Source organism: Primulina huaijiensis, chromosome 11, assembly GCF_012295235.1.
Source record: "Primulina huaijiensis isolate GDHJ02 chromosome 11, ASM1229523v2, whole genome shotgun sequence".
Lineage (NCBI taxonomy): Eukaryota > Viridiplantae > Streptophyta > Magnoliopsida > Lamiales > Gesneriaceae > Primulina > Primulina huaijiensis.
In genome coordinates this window covers 18,121,234-18,135,252 of record NC_133316.1, presented here as the reverse complement: position 1 = coordinate 18,135,252, position 14,019 = coordinate 18,121,234, and the positions used below count along the sequence as shown (strand labels likewise).

The window sequence follows — 14,019 nt, the reverse complement described above, 5'->3', positions numbered from 1 at the left end:
ATTGAACCTGTTTATTGATCCTTGGTTTGGTTACTCCCTTGATTGACCTTTAATTTTATCATTGGTCTTCTTATCATCTTTGACATAAACATTTTGGTTTTTTAGTAAAGCTTTCACGTGAGCGCAAATAGCATCAGATAAGGCGTTAGAAGCATCCACTAGTTATTGCCTTTCCCCCAACTTCTTCAACCTCTTTAAATCTTCTTCCAGAACTCCCCCTTCCTTTGTCTGAATTTCCTATTTGGCGGCATATTCCGTGTCCCACTGGACGTACCTATCTTTGTTCGCACATTTTTTGATATGATCAGGTCGTGGAAGATGTTAAAAGCAACAATTTATGTAAAAACATAAATAATATAATTTCTATGAAATCAAATGTTATTGATACTGAATTTGACTGTCCTAAACTAATATACACTAAAATAAAAGAAATTGATAGAAACAACACTGTAAATTGAAGAAAACAAACTTCCAATATGATTTTATTTTCATAAATATCTAGAAATCCGTAAATATGAAAATTACAATAAAACTCGCTGAAATCTGGAATGAAAAAAGACGTAAAATGCTTGAAAATGTATTAGAAAGATTTAAAATACTTGAACTAAAGCTATGAAACTTTGTAGATTTGCTACTGGAGCATTGTTTAGTGATGAGTTTGAGTTGTGTTCTATCCTTCTGCCAATTGATTTCTTTTTTTCTACTGTGCAGACAGTTTCTCATTCCAAGCTGCTCAACTCCCCACTCCTCCACTTATTTAGAACGTGTAGCTAACTTTTTCGGCTACTTGAATAATTTCAAATTCAAATTTCAATCAGCAACTTTCAAATTCAAATTTCAATCAGCAACTTTCAAATAATTAATGAGTTTATTATTGGGATTTCTATATTCATCCGTTAATTTTATCTTTCTAGGCTTGAGCTCAATTTATTAGAGTTAGACAAAATCTATTGGGCTTAAGTTAAATTTTAGCACAAACAATTAGATACTACCATTTTTATATCAATCGAAAGAGAAAAAAATTCTCGACAACAAAAATTTATATAAGAAAAAATAATTGAGTAAAGATAAAACTTTAAAGAAAAAGAAAGACAGATCAAAAGTCCCAATACTTTTGTGAAAAAGCAAATGAAGCATCTAGAGGATAGGATGTTACTCACATATGCACTACAACAAAAATGACTTTTCGCGACGTACAAATTTGCTTTCCGCAGTGCGCATTGCACATTGCACAATTGAAAGCTGTTAAAAGTCGTTAATGTTGTGCTGTAAGTNTTCCAATAAAAAATTAGATACATGAATAAATTCGAATAATAATGTGTACTAATATTAAGAAAAATCTAATCGCATCTTGGAAAAATAAGAAGACAGATAAAATTAAATGAGAATAACTAAGGGTGATGCCACGTTAAATATATCAATTTTAGATAATATGTTATGGCCAAAATCATTCGATTTTTCAAATAATAAATAGTGTGTCCCTCTTAAAATATATATAAAGGACATACATAATGGTTTTGAAAGTGGAGGAGAAATTCTCCCGGAGAAGCATGGCATACCCTAAAGCACACCATGACAGATAAAATAAAATATTTTAAAGAGTAATATCAAGCCATTTTACAAATTCGAGCGAACCTATACTGTTAAAAAAATGCAATTTTTGATCATCTATGTGTGCTTTTTTGTGATTTAGCCTTTTTTGTTGTTCAACTCAAATCTTAGTCCACCGTCTTTTTTTTGGTGATCACAGTCCTTTTTCGACGTGGCCTGATGTGGCACTGAAGTGTATAGGTAGTGTTATATCAGCATTTTCGATGAAAAATTAAAATTGCTAAAAATTGAAAAATACATGAATACGACTGAAATTTGATACCATAAATGACGAAATTTTCAAATAAACAACATACAAGGCTAAAAATGAAATATCTCATTTACTGCTACGTATATATTTAAGTATATTTGATATATGGTCAGTTTGGATACATAAGCAGAACGGTTCGACGTTTGGATAAATGCTGGAAAAATTTTTTTTTTAAAATTTTTTAATAGAAGTAGAAACAAAGACTCAAAAATCAGAAATTAAATAATAGCTGCTGAAAAAAAAAATTTTAAAATTTTTTTTAAAAACAACTTTTGTGACCACAATAAATATTTTCAAGAAAAATAATTTTTTTTTAAAAAATGCTTTCGGTCGATTGATTTCTCCAACCAATAATTATTTTATTAATATAAAGAGCTAAGCAATAAGTAATAAATAATGAAGGTAAATTATATGAAAATACAGCACAAACTGAAGCGAATGATTTCGTTCACTGGGGAACACTAATACACAGAAATGTCCAATAATTTGAATCTTAGCTGGAAGAGAAATTAATTATTGAAATTCAGAGCAACAAAATCTAACTCATCATCGTTTAAAAAGCTTGTCATGCTTTAGGATTACATCTGTAATACTTGTCTCATTTATTTAATTAAATTCAGATAAGTTAAGGGAATCCCAACAGAAACCAAACTACAACCTAACTTTTCAAAACCACACGTTAACTTCCACGAATTCATTGCATCTCCCTGAATTATTGACAAAGAAATTCATCAAATTTTTTAAGACCTATATATGTATGTACGTGTATGTATATACAATTTAGAAGCCAAAGGATCAGATAAATTATATTGAATTATTGTTACTATTTTGTGTGAAAATTGTGGGAATGTTCTCAAGATTTTATGCACGGAGAGGAGGTCATCGTCGGACCCAGAGTGCGGTTGTGAGTAGCTGCATCTCTTGTTCTTTTTTTGTTTTTGTTTCCATTTACATGATGAACAAGAAAATGAATTAATATACCTGATGAGTTCTTATGTGCGTGTCTATATATATATATATATGTGTGTGTGTGTGTGTGTGTGTGTGTGTGTGTGTGTGTGTGTGTGTGTGTGTGCAGGATGAACGTGAAGTGTTGCATCCAAGTTTAGAGGCAACAAATGCTGCGACTATAGCCACGGATGTATCCATTGTCACGCGCAGTACCGAAATCGCTTTCGAGTTCAAACCGGTGGCTCACCCGATGGAGCCTCTCGATCTTGATAGACCAATCCAGTGTCCGTTGCCAGAACCATCCATGCTTGTTGTAATTTTACGTGATTTCTTTCGAATCTTCATCTAAACATCAAGTTAATTTTCAACTCTAGCTATATTTGCTATAAACACTTCAACTTTCAAATAAAACATTTAGATTTTTTATTTTTTGCTGTGAACTTCGTATTAAGCAAATGATATTAACGTCGATCATCGATGGCTAGGATGGAACTCATGGGAGAATATGGAAGGAGCAAGTAAGAAAGCCCAATCTGTCTTCAACCAAATCCAAGACACACAGCCAAAAACCTCGCCCGGTTTCAAGCAGATCTATTGTGCCGTCGAGTAGTGCTCCGGAAGGCAACATCCTTAAATTACTGGAAGAGTACAATGCATCTGCCGCTATGTAGATCACACAAAACCTTGATGAAAGTCTCCTAAATTTCTTCCAGCAAACAACCTGAAACGTTGAACCTCAAACGTGTTTCTGAAACGCCATTCTTCATCGGTTATGAACCTTGTGTTGCCGCAGGCAAGTTGCCAATTATGTGTTTTATGGTTATAATAAACAAATAGAAGTTGGGAGTACAAAGCTGATTGTTTTTATTTAATCAATGGAAAAAAAATTATATTACTCACATATATAATAAATAAAGACAAAAACTTATGTGAGACGGTCTCACGGATCGTATTTTGTGAGACGGATCTCTTATTTGAATCATTCATGAAAAAATATTACTTTTTATGCTAAGAATATTACTTTTTATTGTGAATATCGGTAGGGTTGACCCGTGTCACAGATAAAGATTCGTGAGATCGTCTCACAAGAGACCTACTAATAAATAAATAAATAAATAAATAATATCAAATCAAATTGTCTCAACATATGAGAAATGAAATAAGTTATACTAGCTGGGTATCCAAGGCGGAGTTACCTCATGGCCCGCCCGGACGGTAGCTCGGACGGACCATTTTATTTTTAATTTTTTTATATTTAGATTTTTGTTCAAACTTGTATTTAGTCTGGATATGGAGTCGATAAAATTAAGATTTTAGTCCAAAAAATCTAATTTTTATGAATTTAATTGACATTTATTATTTTGTATTCTCTATAAAAAAAAATAGCTCGGATAGTATTGGATTTCTAACTAGGTATAGATAAGCACATGCCAGTTGAAATAGTTTGTTGTTCCTTGTATTAGACATGATTATTACACATGCTTTTGCCACGCTCTACGTTTCAAGAAAAAAAAAGGTCAACTGTACGTATCATATTTTGTTCGTACTGGAAAAGATACACTTTAATGGTTATATCATGTTGCCCAAAGCATATTTTCGCCAACAGAATTAGCTTGCGGCCGAGATGTGTGAGTCGTCTCCACTCCTCGGGGGATTCATGTCAAAGAAAACATTGTAAACAAGGTAACAATGTAAAGAGAAGGAAATTTTGTATTTTTGCTCATCTATATAATCAAGTTTCAGTCTTAGTATTATATCTTCGGATTTTTGACAATTATAATCCTTTCATCAGGACTGAGTGCTGATATGACACTAAATAGGTCAACGTCGAATCGAAAAAATCTAAAATTACTATAAAAAAAAAGATAACAGGCTAAGATTATAATTTGACAATATAGAGGGTCAAATCGCAAAGAGTCAAATATACAGAATCAAAAATCAAATTTTCCCAAAACCTTTGAGATATATCATAATCAACTATCATTGTTCTAGTTGCTAATTTTAAGATATGGTTCCTTCGTCTGCAATACCATTTTATTGTGGTGAACGGTTCCTTCTTTCTGCAATATCATTTTGTTGTGGTTATCTAGTGGCTAATAACTCATTCTTGATCCATTGATCATCCAGATAGGATGACAGAATTTTGTTTGTTAATTCAGTGTCTCTGTCACACCTTATCCTATCTATCACAAGATATTTCTCATTTTGAACACGTTTTAAAAACTTGATCAACTGGACACTAGTATGATCTTTTGAAGTCAATAAAATTACCCAAGTAAACATAGAGTAATCATCAACAATTATCAGGGTGTATCTCATTCCCCTTAATATTTTCACTTGTATAGGACAAAAAAGGTCCACGTGCAACAGATCCAAGCTTTTGGTTGAAAAGTTATGCCCTTGGTTTTAAAATGGTTTTTAAAAGTAAATGTCACTTAGATCTTATTTTTGGTAAAATCGATTTTAGGCAAACCAGAAACCAATTCTTGCTTATTCAGACTAGCAATAGACTTGAAATTTAAGCGATTAAATTGTTTATGTCAGAACCAGTTCTTATTATCATGCAAAGCAACAAAGTACGAATGAGAGTCAAGTAGTTTATCATTTCAGGTCACTTAAGGTGTTCTGTTCTCTTAGTCAGGTTAACATAATATCTCTATTTTCAGATTTGGCAGTGCATGTGTGTTTGTGGACCTCAAAAAAATATTTATTATCATATAATTGACTAATACTAATCACGTTGTAGCATAGATTTTCATCTAGCAATATATCTTTGATAATTACATTGTCGTGGATAATCTCTTCAAGTTGTCTCCAAATGTGATCTTTGGTCCTTTAGTTGATGACTTTAGAGAGCAGCTTGACATTTCCGGTCATATGTTTGGAATATCCACTGTCTAGATACCAGATAAACTCTTTGATGAGCTGCTTCTTTGAGGTATGTAATCATTTAAATAAATATTTGATACCCAAATCTATTTGGGTCATGATCATATTAATCATTTTGGGATCTACACTTGAACTAGACTAACATGCTTATTAGTGTGTGTATCCAAAAGAGCAAGCTTGTCCATAATCTTGTGAAGTTGGGCGATGTGTTCTCTCTTTCTCACTGATATTCTTTATGCATTCATCATTCTCATTCACTCAGTACATCTTTTGCATCGGCTTACAATTGTGATAACTCTTAGATTTTCCCTTCATAGAGTAATGTCCGCCTGGATTTGGCTTTTTGCGAGACCAATTCGAGCTATGCGACAATCTTGACCTTTTCTGTATTTTAGCCATATTCGGTTCGACTTAGAACTCTCCGGTTCAATATAGACAAGACCTCTATGCTTAGCCTTGCTCTTATAAGATACATTCTTTCTAGGTTAAAATTTTGGCTGATCATGTTCATATATCATGCTGGAACAGACAAAATTTATCATATTAGATTTACCCCAGACACGATTGATTCCATGCATCAAAAGAATTGCATTCGTTGTTGCCAAAGCCTAAGCCAATTTTTGTCTCCAATCGATTTTTGCATCTCATGCATTTTCTAAATAGAAGCAGAAGATTTGTTCCAAAAACTACCTAACTATGTTATTCATTTATTTTCTTTAACAATGACCTAAAACACTCTAAGTAGATCATCATTTTATGTTGCTAGCAGATTCAACTTCACCCTTAAGTTGTCGGGTTCTTTTTGTTGCGAGCAGCTAAAGTCCCTTCCTTGACTTGTCTATTAGGCTTTTTTGCTGCCTTTACTTCACCGAATAATTGTGATAATCTTTTAAACTTATCTACCATGTAATGCAGTAACGTGGATCTTAATATTTAAAATCATTAGAGTTGAAATCAAATACAATGTTATCGGCAGACTCCAACTCAACTTCTGTGGCTCAACATTTACCATAAGACGTCATTCAACATTCTCTTCATCACTCTCACTAGATGAAGTTTCTAAGGTAGAAAGTTCTGAAGTCCTAATCAGCCCATTTTCTCTGGCTTTCCTCAGAAACAATAATTTTTTAGTCCTTCTTCTTAAATGGTCCTTTATCATCTTCGTATCATCTATTCTCGTATGACTTCTTATCGTCCTTATTTGGCCTGTTACACAGTGCAATAAAATGGTACTTTTTCCACTGTTAAAAGAAACTAGGTTATCATCATCCTGATTATTTTACACTAAGAATTAAATTTTATTGATTATTTCTCATAAATTTCTCATATTTCTTAATAAATAAAAACACGATCTCATTGCTTATTTGGTCAAAAGATTTTCTATTAGAAGATTATTCACCAGTGCTTGGAGTGTGAGTTGTGATGGCTAGAGCTTTTGTGGGTTGAGGAGTAGAAGGATATTCTTTTGTTCAAATCCCTAGCTCAAACTTATATGCTTTCAAATCTACAAATAAATCATTCAACTCGAGTTTGTTGAGATCCTTAGACTCCCTCATTGTCATTGTCTTTACATCTCATTCTTTAGGCAATGTTCTCATTACCTTCAATGCAAGTTTATGGTTTGAGCATTTTTTCCCAAGTGCAGCAAGTTCAGTTACAATACTGCTAAACTGCTCATCAAACTCATTTAAGGTCTCGTCGGGCCTCATCTTTGCATTGTCAAATTTTTGACCATGGTCATCATGTTCTACTTCATTTGATTATTTCTTTCACAAAGTTGAGTCAAGTTTTCCTAGATTTCTTTGGAAGTAGAACAAGTCTTGATCTTGCTAAACATGTTTTTGTCAATGATCTTGTGGAGGATGTCTTTAGCCACGATATCCAAAATGGATTTCTTTTTATCCTCAGCAGTTCATTCTAACATATTTTTCTATAAGCTGTGATGCAACTTCTGATATGGCTATAGATGTATTGGCTTTGAGTATCTTCATCACGCCATCTGTGATTACATTCCACATGTCCTCATAATGAGCTGTTAGATGTGTATGCATGCATATTTTCCAATCATCATAGTCTTCTTTTGAAAATGTAAGAATTTTGTTAAATGATGTCATTTGAATATATGAATTTTTTCAGAGTTAAAGAAAAAGTAGCTCTGATACTGTTTGTTAGGATCAAAATAGAGTTTAGAAGAGGATGTGAATAAACTCTTTTAAAGTTGTTTTCAATACATGGGCTGTCTTTAACAGTTATTAGTTGTTAAAACCCTTTCTTGAATGACTAGACTTAGCTGGACTACTAAAAAATGTGCGAAAACGGTTCAGTTAGACTAGTGATATAATATATATTTAGTTAAAGAAATCAATTAACACAAAGCCTGTATAAATAAATACTGAATGTGCACAATTTAAATAGACAATATTTTATACATGTTTGGAGATAACAACTCCTACATCACCCCTTTTAACACTTACAAGTAATTTTAATAAAAGACTTTGATTGGTACAACTATTGCACAAACTCATTTCGATTAGGACTTATCACTGACTAAATCAAAACTCTTAATGGTAACTCAACATAATAAATTCTGGTTGTTTAAGAACACTAGATTCACCAAAAGCAACAAAATTTTCAACGGTTAGCTTCGAACGACTAGAGTTGGTAAGGTAACATAAGTTGATCCTTGATAATCTAATATGAACAAATAAGTGTGCTAGGTGAGGAGCTTGATATCTTAGAAAGACTAAGTGTGCTCAATATCTTTATATATTACAGATTATGAAAACATGAAACTTGTATTCGCTTTGTTGTAATTGATTATTTGTTTGAGTTCTGAATCAGTATATTTATACCCAAAATCTTCGAACGGTCGGAAAACTTTTTCAACGATCATTTGGACTATCTCCCGACATATTGATATTGTCAATCTCTCTTCATCATACATTGTTTTAAATGCTCATTTAATGCTTCTTAACTTTTTACTGCTTTAGCTCTTTTAACTCCTGAAATTTTGATCGACTTTTTACATTTTATGAAACATTAATGTCTATCTGGAGTTGGTAGAATAAAGTGCTTGACTATTTATCTTATAGTCATTGAATAACTTGAGTTTGTTGTACCCATCTTGATTTGTTGAAGTCTGATCGATTGGAGCGTGGTTAGAGTTTGTATGGTCTGAATCTGAACACTTCTTTGATAGAGCGGTCCGACTCGAAATAGATTCGAGCGATGATTTTTTGATCATGTTTGTAGCTTGAGCTTATGATAGAATGCAAATGATTTAAATTGCATATTTATTTTAAATGCTTAAACGATATATTTACATGCTTAAAGGAGACCAGGGACGACCAAGATAAAATATTTTTCGATAAATATTTTCAAGACTTATTAATATGATTAAATTTTTCTAAAAATAGTAGAGTCCAAATTATTTTACGAGACGAGTGCGATTTTATTCGGGAAGCCGGTTTTGGGCAAACGAGAGACTTTTAAAGGACCAAATTATTATTTTTGAAAATTAATTTTTATAAACTTTTATTTTTCAATTAAATAGGTGTTATTTGGCCTAATTTACCTAAGATTAGTAGGTCCAATTGCTCCTAAACCCAAAGGCCCAAAACCTAAGTCCATTAACATGTAAATTTTAAATCTATAAAATAGAAACCTAGGCTTCCTTGGACCCCATAGCAGCCGAAATTCACACACAACACACACACACATATTTTCGAAAATTTGGAGAGCAAGAATCAAGGAGTTTTTGTCGCTCGTTCGTCTCCCTTCGCAACCCACACCAACGATCGCATATTCGAGCTTTCTAAAATGTAAAGACACGCTTCTAAACTTCTTTGACGCAATGTTCAAATCATATTATGCTTTTTTTGATTATTTTTACATGAAAAATATTGAAGCATGAACCGTTTAACGATATAACAAATATTTTCAAAGTTTTGATGATTTTACGCTTGTTTAAATTACGTTATGATTCCTAAGGATACGTTGCCATTAGAGTATGATTAAGGGACGAGAACAAAGACGTTTAGGTAAGAAACGAGGGTTGGAACCATGCATGGACAAGGAAGGATGGACATAGGGTTTGCTAGGATTTTCTTGGGGCATAGTGATCGGCTAGGGGGCGGCTGGACCAGGGGCCTAGCCAGGTTCGGTCAGGGCTCTGTTATGGTGGTGTCATGGGTCTAAGGAGAGTCCTAGCATGGCTGGACTCTTGGATGCACAAGGGAATAGGAGTCGCGGCCTTGGGAAGGGTTTAGGGCTCGTGTGCGCATGGGTTGTGTAGGCGAGGAGGAGAGGGCTCGGAGGCTAGGCTGGGTCCAGAAGGGTTCAGGGTGGTCATATGGAGTGGACCGGTGGGCTGGTGCAGACTTGGGCTCGGTTGGTTAGGAGCGAGGGCTGAGGCGCACGTATGAAGAAAGATGTGGGGGACCGCGCGGCTTGGCTTGGGCTGGGGGCTGGTGCACTGGTCAAAGCTGGTTCGGTTGGGGTCCAAGAGGGTCTAGGAATGGTTTGGTCCACAGTGGCTCGAGGGTGGCTCGGGTTTTGGGGGAGCCATGGCTTGAATTAAGGTGTAGGGTTCGAGAATGGCTAGAAAGAGAGAGGTGGTTCGAACCGTGGTCCACGGGAGTCGATTCATGGTTCACGAGGGTAGTTCAGGATTGAAAATTTTAAGTTTAAAGTTTGTGAGAAAAATATTAAGTTTTGAAAATAATTCGGGATTAAAACGCTTCATTGTTTAGTAATTAAGGAAATAAATCGAAAGGCTCAAGTTTACGTCTAAGAAAAATATAAGAAATTAATTTTAAGCTTAAACGATGAGTTGGGATAGGATCGAGTCAATATAAGTAAGAAAATGTCAAAATCGGGAATTTTAGAGTCCAAGGGTAAAATGGTCATTTTATGTCACGGGTAGTACGAAAGGTCTGGCAGTGCCCCGAAGAATCATAACGCATGCTGAATGATATTTTAAAATGTTTATGATGAAAACATAGAATTTTATGATTTATGGTAAAGCCGTGAAATTTTTACTGTTAAAATGTTATTTTTCGAATGTGGAAATGACACCATATTTTATGATTAAAAAGAAAAGGAAAAATATTTCGAAGGATGTAAATTGACTGTGACATAAAGGATGTGATATATGATTTTTGATAATATCGTGAGGGAGAAGGCCCTAGAGGGAGCCTGTTTACGGGAGAAGGCCCTCAGAGGGAGCCCAACAATCGTATTTTTATTTTACGTCGGTGCCTAGTACCCGTCCCCATGCGCAATGGTGAGACAAGACTGATCAGTCGACCAAAGGATAAAGGCCAGTCATTTTCAAGGATTAAACTTCACCCAAAATGATATATTATTGACAGCTTTACGATTTGACGATATATGATTTATTTATGATTACAAGCTTATTTTAAATAAAAATATGGTTTTAATGCATGTGCTTGTATATTTATTATTTGATATTCATGTTTAGAACGTGTTGAGTCATTAGACTAACTAGGTTTGAATGCTGCAGGTGATGATGATAATGAGGAAGGCGCTGATGTTTGAATGGATCGAGGCAGACAGTACACTCACGAGAGACATTAATTTCCACATTAGCTTGATAGTTAAAATTTTAAAGATTTTGTTAATGATTTAATTAGAGATTTTTATACTTTATTTCGAAGTTAGTTTTGATCATGTTAAAGGACGAAGTTGGATTTTTGTTAATTGACGTTTTAGGGATTTTATGCACTTGAGATTTTAAATGTTAAATTGAATTTTTGGTTATGGAAATGTTGAGTTAATGTGATTTTCGAATTTTTTTAAAAAAATTAGTAGGATTTTAAAGTTAAAAAGTAGATGACGTTTCAGTAGAATAATAACAGTTTGAATTGTCCAGCGACTAGAGTTCTGTAAATACATGAGAATGACAGCTGAACCTAAAACAACGATATACAATCTTTTTATTATTATTATTTTTTGCAATATATGCTTGTATTAGTAGTATATATAGTATTGCACTTACAATATCCTATCCATTAATATCTGCACTTCCCCGACGTGGACCAACTTCTGGCTGAAATTCTTTGCTAGGAAATCTATGAACCAGTAAGGCTTTCCAAATTAATCTAAAAATCCTAGAAACCAAATATAAATACAAACAACCAAATATAACCCCAAGAAAATTATATTCAATTCCAAGATAATTCTAACCTCAATAATTCTTTTTCGTCCACACACTAGAAATTCATACGACAGTTAAGTTTCTCTGAACTTTTCCCCCTAATTTCTTCAAGATCACTGAAAAATATGTACTTGACCCTTCATTCTTCTAGATCCCGTTGAATCTTGAATCACACTATATCTTTTGATGGTGAAATTGTTTACATTATGGTAGGGGCAACTGTCCAGCCCCTCCAGTTCTCGATTCAACCGGAGAATAATACAAGCAGACCAGAAAATAATTCCACTCTAAAGGAACATGGATGCATCTCCCTCATAAAAAAATGCAAGAAAATAGAGGAATTCAAGCAGATTCATGCCCAAATCCTCAAGTTTGGGTTGATGTGGAGCTCGTTTTGTCAAAGCAATCTTGTTACCACTTGTGCTTTATCAGAATGGGGAAGTATGGAGTATGCATGCTCAATATTTAAAATCATAGATGATCCAAGTTCATTTGACTACAATGCCATTGTTAGAGGATATGTGAAGGATATGAACTCAGAAGAAGCCTTGTGTACATTTCTTGGAATGCTTGAAAAAGGGGTAGAACCGGATAATTTCACATACCCGATTCTTCTAAAGGCGATTTCTCAATTATTGGCACTTGAGGAGGGAATTCAGATTCATGGGCAAATTTTGAAGAAAGGGCTTGTGGAAGATGTGCTTGTGCAAAATAGTTTGATCAATATGTATGGTAGATGTGGGAAAATAAGACATTCTTGTACTGCTTTTAAACAAATGGAAAAGAAGAGTATTGCTTCTTGGAGTGCACTTATTGGAAGTCATGCAAATTTAGGTATGTGGGATGAGTGCCTGAGGCTTTTCAGTGACATGAATAACGAAAATTCTTGGAGGGCTGAGGAAAGTATATTGGTGAGCGTGCTTTCTTCATGCACTCATTTAGGTGCCCTTGATTTGGGAAGATGCACGCATGGTTATTTACTCAGAAATTTGAGTGGATTCAATGTTGCTGTAGAAACATCATTAATAGACATGTACATAAAGTGTGGAAGTACAGATAACGGGTTGTCTTTATTCGGAAAAATGAGGTTGAAAAACGAGATGTCTTATAGTGTAATCATTTCAGGTCTAGCTCTTCATGGGCGTGGTGCAGAAGCTTTAAAAGTTTTTGAGGAAATGCTTGAAGAAGGGTTGAAACCTGACGACGTTATCTATGTGGGTGTGTTGAATGCTTGTAGCCATGACAGATTAGTGGAAGAAGGCTTTAAATATTTTGAAAAGATGAGATTTGAACACGGGATAGTGCCAACGATTCAACATTATGGTTGTCTAGTCGATCTCATGGGCCGAGCTGGGATGGTGGATCAAGCTTTTGAGACTATAAAGAGCATGCCTATGAAGCCAAACGATGTTATATGGAGAAGTCTTCTGAGTTCTTGCAAGACTCGTCAAAATGTAGAAATAGCAGAAATTGCCGCTAAAAGTCTGATGCAGCTTCACTCACAGAATGCTAGTGATTTCTTGATGATGTCTAACGTGTACGCACAAGCCAAAAGATGGGACGATGTGTCCTATACTCGGACACAAATGGCTCATCTAAGAGTACCCCAAGTGCCAGGTTCAAGCCTCGTTGAGGTCAAAAGGAAAGTATACAGGTTTGTATCATCTGATAAATCACATCCAAACTGTCAGGAAGTCTATGAAATGCTTAACCAAATGGAGTGGCAACTAAGATTTGAAGGTTATTTTCCCGATACATCACAGATTTTTCTTGACGTGGATGAAGAAGAGAAGAGACAGAGGCTGAATACTCACAGTCAGAAGCTGGCAATTGCATTTTCACTGATACATACTTCTTCGGGGACTCGTATAAGAATAGTAAGAAATGTTAGGATGTGCGGTGATTGTCACAGTTATACTAAGTTAATTTCAATGATCTATGAACGAGAAATCATTGTTAGGGATCGAAATCGATTCCACCATTTTAGAGATGGAGCTTGCTCTTGTAGAGACTACTGGTGAATATATGTTTCCTCTTCCAGATACCGTGTAATTATTCTCATCTCCTTCACATTTTTACCCATAGGTCTACAGAGACTTTTAAATAACCGGAGTAGCTAGGTAGATATGATTCACGTCCA

General features: G+C 34.5%; 2 protein-coding genes across 2 annotated transcripts; both read left to right on the top strand.

The window, feature by feature from the left end:
* Positions 1-2,257: 2,257 nt before the first annotated feature.
* LOC140988444 (uncharacterized) lies at positions 2,258-3,522 on the top strand. Its single transcript, XM_073457456.1, has 4 exons — positions 2,258-2,263; positions 2,646-2,765; positions 2,940-3,125; positions 3,298-3,522. Exons 1-4 carry the CDS (start codon positions 2,258-2,260, stop codon positions 3,481-3,483), a joined length of 498 nt encoding a protein of 165 aa, XP_073313557.1. The 3' UTR covers positions 3,484-3,522.
* Positions 3,523-11,871: 8,349 nt separating this feature from the next.
* Positions 11,872-13,986, top strand: LOC140987291 (pentatricopeptide repeat-containing protein At1g31920). The gene has a single exon (XM_073455746.1). It carries the CDS (start codon positions 12,086-12,088, stop codon positions 13,898-13,900), a length of 1,815 nt encoding a protein of 604 aa, XP_073311847.1. The 5' UTR covers positions 11,872-12,085; the 3' UTR covers positions 13,901-13,986.
* The last annotated feature ends 33 nt before the right edge of the window (positions 13,987-14,019 follow it).